At 34.7% G+C, this 12006-nt stretch overlaps 1 protein-coding gene across 1 annotated transcript; it reads left to right on the forward strand.

Annotated features, from left to right (window-relative positions):
• Window positions 1-1301: 1301 nt before the first annotated feature.
• LOC308421497 (prolactin-4A1-like) lies at window positions 1302-10232 on the forward strand (the record flags this gene model as incomplete). Its single annotated transcript, XM_080917885.1, has 5 exons — window positions 1302-1335; window positions 3511-3686; window positions 5516-5620; window positions 8197-8376; window positions 10044-10232. The coding sequence occupies 5 exons, from the start codon at window positions 1302-1304 to the stop codon at window positions 10230-10232; spliced, it is 684 nt and encodes a 227-aa protein (XP_080774011.1).
• Window positions 10233-12006: the final 1774 nt, after the last annotated feature.

Genomic DNA, 12006 nt, shown 5'->3' on the forward strand with positions numbered 1-12006 from the left:
ATCTTATTTACAGTCAGTTTTCTGTTTCAAGGCATGCAATCTACCCTTTGAGTTGTTTGTTTCTTCAAAGGGACACCAGTGAAGGAAGTACATTCTCATTTGCAAGTGGTTATGCATTATATACTACAAACATCCAATATCGCATAGATATAGAAAGCTATTTAGAGGAACAGAAATGATCACAGACATGGGAGAGAAAAGTATCCCCAAAGGCATAAACTTACTGAAAAATCCCACCAGTGAGTTGTTGGCTTTCTATGCTGTGTCAGGGAAAGAGGTTCCTTTTATTTATCACTCCTTATGGTCTGCTTCCACTGGTGCTGGATTATGACCAAAATCAAAGGTTAAAGATTAATGTCAAAGATACACACATGACTATGGAGTGGGGGAAAAGTGGAGATTGAGCTGGAGGTCCTGCTATACTCATTGAATTTCATGATTCCTGAGAGCACTCAGCATAATACTGGAGTCAAGTATCTTAAATGACCTAATCAACCACTTATTGACATAATTTATACAAGATGTGATCCTTGATTCAATGGTAATGTAGCTGTGATGTTAAGAGTCAACTACTTTCTAGTTTTATTGAAATCCAGGTCTACAGGATAAACTAATGATTCCTCCAGCCAATACAATGGCTGAAATATTTGACAAGGGATGCCCTAGGTTCAAATAGAAAAGCTTTTACAGTTGTTGCACTAAATGGATATAATGCACACCTTAAATTATGTTATTAATGTATTTTTGCAACCATATATTACTTCTTCTTTCAGCCTAGTTAGAAAGGTAAGCTCCTTACACTATTCTATAAATATTGGCAATTACTCTTAAAGGTTAAATTACTGAAAATGTGGCTCTTTTTTGATATTTAACTGTTAGTAAACTAATAAAAAACATACATAATACATACATACCACTAAGGTTCTTGAAATATTACAGAGTTGAGGTAACTGTAGGAATCCTTTTCTAAAAGCCAAGACATTGAGGCATATCAATTATTCCTGTGTTTATCTTTAATATAATTTCCACTTCAGTCATGGTCACAAAATAAGCAAAGTCATGCACATGGTCTGTGGCCACATTAATGACGCCGTCACAATTCCCTGAGGGTGTAGAGTCATGGGACTCTCCCTTAGGATTCGGATACTCTGGAGACCATTCCTCCAGTTCCCTAGTAGTGTGTGGCCTGAAGGTGCTGTGGAGGAGTATAAAGGACATGGAAATCTAACTGAATGCAAGCCTCCACGAAAGAAGCTATCTATCCTCCTTGGGTATCCAAGCTGAAGCAAGACATCTCAGAGATGCATCTGTCTTTGATTCGACAATGGTCCGCTTGTAAGTATTGCTTTTACTCATGTTCTCCAAGGTAAGATTAAAGTATGCATTGTTTTACCAAGCTGAGTATGAATGGCCATTGCTTCTAATGTAGTCAATACTGTAAATGGAAAGAACTACCTTTTTTGGTTTTTCATGGCTTACCTGAAGCAAAGCAACATAGATCTGAGCAACTCTTTCTTAATTACTCTAAAATGTTGCTGCACAATAAACTCCTAGACCAGTGGGTTTTAAAGAGGAATCTTCCTTCTCCTTAAATGACACATATCAATGTCTTGGGAAATTTGGGTTCTCTTAGTTGATGTAAGAAAATGAGCGTGTTTCTGATACCTAATGAGTAGAATCCAAGAATGTTTCTGTGCAACCTCCATGCAAAGAACAGTTACAAACCAAGCTGTGGTTAAAAATTCAAAATTGCAGAATGGGATGTTTTTTAAATGAAGTAAATCATAAAGAATCTATTGGTAATATTCCTCTCAGGCTCAGTCACTTCTGTATGTTCCTAGATCTGAATGAATGAAGAATTTTTCAGTGTAGGAGAGGGACACAGATAAGCCTAGCATATGTGGTTATTACACAGCTTTGACAATCTCATTCAACCAAAATACCACTTCAAAAAAAGCATGCTAGCATGAAGTATTTGCCTCTAGAGTCATGACGATATTTTCAAGAATAATCAATTAGTAATAACGGTACCATAGATTTTACAAAAAAATAAAACAAAATCATAAGTCTCTAAAACTTACCTTGCTGAAATTTCTACAAAGAGTAAATAGAAGAGTGTGTATGAGCATAGTTTAATAAACAAATATATGTTGTATACTAAAAAATTGAAACTTATTATGAATTTAGAAACTTTAACATATGTAATATAAGTTATTTGTCAATAGTATCTCAGTTTTTAGCTCAAAATGTGAAAATTAACTTGTCTGCTAAGAAACTTTGGCATACCATTTTTAAAAATATTTCAGTTTAGATAGTTTACTATTTATAAATCTTTACCAATTTTATACTTTTACATTGGACATTTGCAACTATAGTTATTAAATATTATGTGGACAGGGAGCCTTATATTGGAAGCATTTAAGATTAATGTAGTTAATGTATATACATAATGTATATATATGTTCAGTCTTTTGAGAGGGCAACTTATTAGTATGTTATAACTTTGTTTCAGTAAATATAACGAGAGACAATTTTATGATGAAATCATCAATGAGTTGTTGTCACAAGTTGAAAAGGCATATGCTACTGCAAGCAGAAAAAAGGTAGACACACTGAAACCCGTGGGCAATCTATGACAATATGTCACTGTTTATATGTAAGGACGACAATCCCGGGCAGCACTGGACCTAAGAACTACTATGTGGCTCCTGCCACACAAATGCAGAGCGAGAGTTCACAGGTGTAGGACGTAACAAGTAAAGAGCAAAGTCTATAATGCAGTCCAACTGACTCAACATACTGATTCGAGGACTATGGAAAATCGGGCAACCTTAGTTCATCATTTTCATCCATATAATAAGATAATAAAGGCAGAAAGCCAGGTAGCTTCTGTAAACATTGGATTCAGGGGGAGTAATCTGGACTTTTTAGCAAAGGGGTGATGGTATGAATGAGATGGCAATGGGAAGCTAGAAAATTCATACTACAGCATTGTTTTCATGAGAGAACTGCCTTCATATTCCGTGCCAGCAATCCAAAAATCATGTGTTTATTTAGATCATATAGGAAAATGAATCAAATCAATGGATTGTGATGTCCTTGCCATGTTGGTGCCCAAAATGCTGCTATCTGGCACTGAATTACAAATGACAGACTGGCAAAAAAATTTTACACTGAGCATCACCAGAAACCACCAAGACCTGGAGAGAAAAACTATTATATCCTGGATCAGATTTAAGCTAAAGTAGAAGGAAATGTTTGGAAAAATACAGAAGCATTCTTAGAAGTAATAGAAAGATGCAAGATGCCTTCTATTTTCCTTTCACATTATAAACCTGTGCAGGAATAATTATTTAGCTGAATCTAAAACACAGAAAATGCTTTTCCTCTACCCAGACCAGAGTATTCATCTGTATAAGGTGCAGAGAAACTCTTACACTTTCCTCGACACAGTCACTTTTGAGCGCTTCATAAAAATATTCTAGCATGGTACCTCTTCTTCTCTAACAGGGACAATGCTCTTGCTCCTGGTGTGCAACCTGCTTCTGTGGGACAGCACATCCAATGCTATGAAAGCTAAGCTATTGAATGTCCACAACTACACATCCTTTGGGGACACATGGAATCAAGCAATCAAGTTATCCCAGAGCATGAATCACCGAATTGCAGAACTGTCCACTCACTTCGTAAGTACCCTCACTCATCTCCAGAGAACTTCCAGTCTGTTTCTCATGCCAACAAAGCTGAAAGGGGAAAAGCATTTGTGTACAAAGGTCAACTTCTATAAGGAAAACCTTAAGCCACTAAAATATGATATGGAAGAACAACACAATTAGATGAAATGTCAAATGTATGCTAAGACTACAATGACCTTTTTCTCAGTAATTTAACTTTTATTTTAATTGTCACTTGTAGCATGAGAGTATAAGTCTGAGGAAATGCTTTGGTTTTCTATTTTTTTCTAGAGGAGACATAAGTCCTTTGGTATCTCTCATTTAGGACACTATAAATACCTGGTAAAAAGGAACTGCTTCACAAGGAATTTGAGGAATTAAATAGAGCAAAAAATATTAAAAATTAATTTGTGTATATTAATATATGAATAATTGTAATTCTTTCTGAATATCAATATTAAATTAATTAGCTCTCATGATCAGCTAATTCCACACTGATCCATTACTAAAACAAAAATAAATTGTGGGTCAGACATGATGTTCAAGAGAATTAATATATGAAGACTTGTTCTGTGGAGGTTGAATACTTCATACATGTTGTTTATTTAATCCTCAAAATAATATAATAAATATTTTCAATTTTTAAATAAAAAGTATAATCTAAGTGACATTGTAAGTGTGGATAATTACAAAAGTAATCTAATTTTAAATGACTTCATTCATCTTAATATTCATCACCAAATGTTAAGACTGTATAAGAGCTGAATCAGTACCTAGATTAAGAAAGCATTAATAAATGACTGATAAATCTCCTGCTTTAAAACAAAAAAAAAGGATAAATGAGGAAGAAAGAAAAATAAGCAAGAAACTACAGAAATCCCCAAATGCTAAGAACTACCCTTGAACTAAACTAATTCTAAAGCACAAGCTTAGAATGGGAGGTCTAGTTTAGAGCTGAAAACAGATCCTCTACTCATGTTGAGGTCATTTAAGGCAATACACCATTTATTTTAGAATAGTATAAGAGGCGACCATAGTTGGATATTTCAGGATATCAATTAGCATTTAAGAATATAGATTGAATTTAGTATAAATATATTTCATATATTCACTAGCTTTTCTATCACTTCATAATTCTCTCAGCAACCCTTTCAATCTGTCACAAGTTTTCTCAGCAGTAGTCTGAGTAACTTGTCAGTAAGTACACAAATGTAATTATAGTAATTAAATGATGACATGTTGGTTACTGTTTAAGCAATTAATATTTTGTCTATTTCTAACAGACTCATTGTTTAATATTTCCTAATATAATGTACTCAGTAGTTTAGAACTTACTTTTCCATGACATAAAAATATTGTGAATTCATGACTATCTTTGGTATAGGACAGCTGTCTAGATGCAGACCATTTAAAAAAGAATCTCCACTCTGATGGTGCCTGGTTGAGAAAGCATCAGTGTGAATCAAAAAGAAAAATTTTAAAAATAAAAAAAATTACAAGAACTTTGACAGGGGCACAAATACTAGTCAAATATTTCCATGTTACAACAGTTATTTTTGCACTTCTGTAGATTTAGTGTCCGTAACTTTAAGCAAGATGATGATAGAAAAGAGGGAAAGAGAGTGGCAGATTAGGAAACTAAAGAAAACGAAAACAAGACTGCAGTTAAAATGTAAAGAAACAGATTTCAAAGTTACCTATCTACTTGTCTAATTCCTTATATTCTTTTTTAGTATTATTTAGCTTAATAATTTCATATTTATTAAGACATTAGTGTTCAGGTCATTATTAAAATCACTTGATGTGGAAATGACAGTTAATTGAGTGCTTCATCATTTCAGAAAGTATTTTATGCCCAAGGTCGAGGATTTGAACAGAGGACCACCAGATGCCACACTTCTTCCTTCTCTATTCCAGAAAACAAGGAGCAAGCCAAAAAGATGCAAGTGAGTTTTCAGCCTTGGCTTGTCACCAAAACAACAGAAGCACTGCACTGGTTTTGCCATGTACTTACATTACTTATATTGTACAATAGGCTAGCAGTAGAGGGCTATCCTACTGGCAGAAAAATCGATAAGGAATATGAAATCATAAAAAAACTTGTTGGAAGATACATATAAAATTATTTCTAAGTAATGTTATAGCAGATCTATACGTTCAGAAAACCCATTTTATCAGTGCTTGTCCATGAAATCATAGTTGCTACTCTGTAAGTATGTTCTGTATGAGCCAAATCTAAACCCATATTTAACTATGTACTGGTGTTATACCTATGAAGCACTAATAGAGGTGTGTTCATCATATGTTACACTAAGCCCTGTATTTGTAGAATTCAGTATTACCAAACACTACACCATCTATTCTTTTTGAATTAAATTTTTTATTTTAAAAAATGGAGATAAATGTATAGATTTTAAAATGATTTTTGCATAAAACTATATGAATATATTTTTTCTCGGTACTTGATTTTTTAAAGGTTTGGTGGTACATATTGAAATCTTACTAGTTACAATGAGCATAAACTACATGTAAAACAAAAATGTAACATGAAAATAGTCAAAGTTTTCTTGGTGTGAAAAGATTAAACATAATGATTTTCAAATGCTAAGGATTGCCACAGGCTTCATTCTTAGCTCTTGAATTATTAATGATTTAAGGTCTAGGTGTACCACACTCTGAGAGGGTGCTATACACTTTTTTTTTTCTAAAAAGAACTGAGGCTTACACATTTTGGCCTTTTTTCTTTTTGAGCTTCATATGGTCTCCGAGTTGTTTCTTGAGTATTCAGAGCTTTCTGTGGCTAGTATCCAATTATAAGTGACTGCATATTATGTCTGTTCCTTTGTGATTGGGTTACCTCACTCAGGATGATTCTCTTTAGTTCCATCCATTTGCCTAGGAATTTCATAAGGTCATTGTTGCTAATGGCTGAGTAGTACTTCATTTTGTAAATGTACCACAATTTTTGTATCCATTCTTCTACTGAAGAACATCTGGGTTCTTTCTGGCTTCTGGGTATTATAAATAAGGCTGCTATTAACATGGTGGATCATGTGTCCTTAGTATATGTTGAAACATTTTTGAGGTATATGCCCAGAAGTATAATAACTGTGTCTTTAGTTAGTATTATGTTCAATTTTCCAAGGAGCCAGCAGAATGATTTCCAGAGTGATTGTAGCAGCTTACAATCCCACCAACAGAGGAGGAGTGTTCCTCTTTCTCTGCACCCTCACCAGCATCTGCTGTCATCTGAGTTTTGATCTTAGCCATTCTGACTGGTGTGAGGTAGAATCTTAGGATTGTTTTCATTTGCATTTCCCTGATGACTAGGGATGTTGAGCATTTCCTTAGGTGCTTTTCAGCTATTCAATATTCTCAGTTGTCAATCTTTTGTTTAGCCCTGTACCCCATTTTAATAGTATTTTTTGATTCTCTTGGGTCTAACATCTTGATTTCTTTGTATATATTGGATATTAGACCTCTATCAGATTTGGGATTGGTAACAATCCTTTCCCAGTTTGATGGCTGCCATTTTGTTTTCTTGACAGTGTCCTTAGCCTTACAGAAACTTTGCAATCTCATTAAGTCCCATTTATCAATTCTTGATCTTAGAGCATAAGCCATTGGTGTTCTGTTCAGGAAATTTCTCCTGTTCCTATGTGTTCTAAGGTTCTCCCCACTTTCTCCTCTAATAGTTTCAGTGTATCTGATTTTATGTGGAGATCTTTGATCCACTTGCACTTGAGCTTTGTACAAGGATATAAGAAATGATTGGTGTGTATTCTTCTGCTTTACACGATCGATTCTTGACATTTATGTCTCCCCTGGATCTACTTCTGCTTCTTTGTATAAATGCCCATTCCACTAAGATCTCTCTATCTTTACCTATGTCATTACTAGAAGCCTAGAAGCCACTTAGGAAAGGGAGTTCTGTAAAACTCAATATTATGTTTCACAATATAAAAAAGTTGCTCCTATTGTGATGAGGAGGTTATAAGCAATGCTGACTCCAACTAATAATCATTATTGAAATATCTCTCACATAAGTTTTCCTTCCATGAAGCAACATAAGTAATTTACAATGAACATTATCACATATCCAAAATGTCCCCACAAATATAGTCAAATGCCTTGTTTGCCTTTTGTTATCAGCATTTTGTATGTCTACATTCTTATTTATAGTAATAATAATAACAATAAATAATAATTAATATTAATGCTATGAAGTAAAAAGGAAGTTGAGTTAGAAGTGACAATTTTTCAGAGTTCACTAGAATTTTCACTAGAAAATTTGTAAAGCATTCTTCTGATATTTCTGAATTTACTAGTGCAAAATTCTATAACATGAGGATAATGGCTATAGTTCAAACTTATAAAATCTGTGCCATCAAAATAATGTTCTCAACATGTATATGAATGACCAAAGGAGAGCCTATTTCAGCTAGTTGAGTGAAATCTGTTTGTATTTAATACTATTGCACTTACTTTATTCTAATGAAATTTTTCAAATGTGGTTGCTTAGCTTGAAGTACTGCTGGGATTAGCACACAGCCTATTGCAAGCCTGGGTCAACCCTCTGCACCATCTGTGGGCTGAAATGTGTGACAAGCTGGGATCCACTCCTCCTACCCTCTCTAAAGCCTTGGAGGTTAAGACCTTAAACCGAAATCTCCTGGAAGCCATGAAGCAGATTGCCCTCAAGGTAAATAGGCTCCTGGATTTCTCTGAATTTTTCACACATAAGTAGTGTAACCTGATTGTTTTAGTTCTGGTTTTATTGCTGTGACAAGACACTATGACCAAGGCAACTTTCATAAAGACAAACATTTAAATGGGGCTGGCATACACTTTCAAAAATTCAATCCATTTTCTTAATGGAGGGAAGCATTAACATATGCAGGCAGACATGCTACTGGAATAGACAAGAATTCTATATCTTGATTTAATGGTAACTAGGAAAGATTGTCCTCTGTAGGTAGTCAGGAGAAAGATTTCCTTCAACATTGGTCAGATTCTCAACGCCCATCCCTGCAGTGACACATTCTCTCTAACAAAGTCACAACTATTTCATCAGGGCAGTGGGGGCAGTTAGTAATTTAATATAAATTGGTATCTAAGAGATATACTAAAATTTACATTTCCTGGGCCAAGCATATTCCAATCACCACATCAGGTAATGACAAATTGTTGCCCTTGCAACAACAACAAAAAGTGAGAAAAGGGTATATCCAATTAAGTCTATATCTTCTCTCCTAATATGAAAAACACCCAACCTTCTCAAAAGTACTTTACTCCCAGCGATCTTGAAAATAAACACCTGCTCCTCACAGGGATTTGTAAAACACTTCTCTAGAAAGAAAGACAAATATGTAACTATCCCAGCAGATTTTATTATAGTCAAGGTTGAACTATCTACATCTTAATACACCATTTCCAATCTTCATTGGGTATAAATATTTGTTCATTTACTCTGTATGGAGTACTTATTTGGTAGAAAAGAAGGATAGTGTGGTGTCTGAACCTATAAAACATAAAGACAAGTCAGGGACCATCATGAAGAACTGTAACATTCAATATTTAACAGAATTTATGCTAGCCTTTCCATGCTCCTTGACATTAAATTCCTAGTAGCCCACCTGTCTGCTCTTGTGCTTTGTGAGACTTTCCCTATGGAAACACAAGACGAACAGGTCTACTCACCCCAGAAAGAAAACCCCTGACAGACCAAAGGAGCATCTCTACTGAAGTCCAGTTTGGTGAATCAATGAATTTTAATGGAGTTCTAACATGAGTATGGTTGAGAGTTACTTGCAAGGGAAGGGGTGACTCAAAAGCAGCAGCATTACAGAGAAGTTTCACCCAAACTCCCAACACAGGTGACAATCATGAAAGCAAAATTCGTAGAGCTCACTGCACAGTTTTCGGGAAGCTTGGGGGGTCTGAAAGAACTTCTTCCTATGGTTCACTGGGTCAGTATCTATATTACTAATCATCACTTACTAATTGTAAAGCTGGGAGGAACCTTGAGAATTTTTCAATATTCTCCCATCCCAGACATGAAATTGGGTATATTTCTTTGAGTATTTTGAACCTGCTCCTCTGTCATTAGAACAATGCTTATTAGGAATAAATTATACAACATTCCAGAAAAATAATCTTTAGTGGGCATCAACTTCCTTCCACAAAACATATCACTCTGCCCCATTTCTATTTTTAAATGACTAACTGTTTCAGGTAAATGAAAAAACTCTGGGTTTGGCTAAAGGTTTACAATATTAACTTCTCACAAAAATGAACTTAATGTGTAGAAGAAATAGGATCCAAAGCTCTCATCTATAATTAATACTTAACTATTGTTTTGACAATTAGGGTAATTTTGAAATCAACAAAAACACGAAGTACACTGCCTGGTCTGAATTGGGATCTTTGCAGTCACCCAACAGAGATGCTAGATACTTTGCCTTTCATAACCTGTTTTACTGCCTGAAACGGGACTCAAATAATGTGGAAATGTATCTGAAGCTTCTGAAGTGCCGACTAATCCAAAGAAACTGCTAAGAACACGTAATATCCATGTGCCCCAGTGATGGTTCTCAACAATGCACTTGTGCAAAGCACCTAAATATAATGACTCTGTTCTTTAAAAGTAAAATATAAAAAAAAATCTGAACAAAATTTCTCGGGATATCTTTTGTTGGTTTAATAAAAAGTACACTAAAACCATTGATGAGTTGTTATCAACAATGCTGAGATATCAGAAGTTTCCCTGGCAAATAATGTCCTTTCCAATATAACTTTAGAATCACAAACTATTACATGAGTGACATTGTTAGAGCAATGAATAATATTGCTATTAATCAGCCCATCTATATTCCATAAACATGACACTCTTGAGCCACACTATGAAAGATGACCACTCTCTGCCACCTGACATTTGTGGCATATTCACAGACAACAGAATTATAGTGCAACTGCACAGTCTGAAAGCACTGTAAAGTTTTCAAAACATCTGAAACTTGAGTCTATCAACATGAAATGTCTCTGGTCTTCACTAAAACTGTCCTTAACCCCACTCCTTTGAATTCTCAGGCATTTCTTTTAACCTTCTTAGACATAAAACAGGTGGCCTACATACTCTTGGTCTAAACAGTGCTCTTAGTTTAAAGTTTGCATAACTTATGAGTTGCAAACCTGTTATTTTCTGATGCTTCGAGTCACAAGGTTAGAAAAGCTAGCAATATCAGTTCCTAAGTGTTTTTTCTACTTTGTTTTCCAAGTTTTCTTCTTTTTCTTCTCTTGCTTTGGATCCTTTCTAGCTTTACATCTTTAAAGACACTGTGCCTGCAGGTGGTTTTATGACACACTCCATGCATGGATTTTGCAGGGATTCTGAGACAATGGAAGCTAGTCCAGCCAGTATTCCTATCTGCCAATCTTCCTATTATCTCTTCAATACAAGCAAACTGCTAATCAACCATGATATATTCTAGACTTCTTTCTCTAAACAGCAGGAAAATAAGTTAAAATCCAATCAAACTTATACATGAGACATTTTCTGTCAATGCTATGAAATGCTACTCTGCTTCCAGGGTAGATTTCTTCCACAAATTCAGGAATATATCTAATACCAAGCATGACATATAAAGGGGAATATTTGCCAATAAAAAGCACTTTAATTTTGTGAAATACATTCATTCAAAGTACAAATTTAAAAATTTAGGTGGTCTTTGAAAGGTTAATAGTTAAAACCCTCGACCACTTAATGACATGTAACTGAATTCTATAGTTTCTAAACAAAACTGTAGAGAGATGTAGACATTGCAGAAGAACTGATAAGGAACAGTTTAAAATATACTTAATATAATAATTACTCTTTAATTAGTTTATTTCCCATTTCTCTGATAAAATACCCAGACAAAAACACATTAAGGAACAGGTGAGGTCTTTTGGTAATAAAGAGAAATAGAATCTATCATGGCAGGGAGGCAGAGTATGACAGCAGAACCCTAGAACTGCCTGATCACATTTTTCAGCCTCACACAGAGAACAAAGAGGGGGAGAAAAAAAGATGTCAGTGTATAAAACTTCAAAATATGCTTCTATTCATAAACCACTCTCCTACTGGTTCCATAGCTTTCTCAAACACTACCAGCAACTAGGAACAAAGTGGCCAAGCATATGGGTCTATAAGGGATATTTCTCATTCAAATCACCATGGTTATCCATTATCATAAAACACAATAAAATATCATCAAACATAATTAATGAGTTGTCATTTCAGGATTGCAATGATTACTTTATCTATATAATATAATCTAGGAAACAGTTTCAA

This window comes from Micromys minutus, assembly GCF_963924665.1.
Source record: "Micromys minutus genome assembly, chromosome: 6".
Taxonomy (NCBI): domain Eukaryota; kingdom Metazoa; phylum Chordata; class Mammalia; order Rodentia; family Muridae; genus Micromys; species Micromys minutus.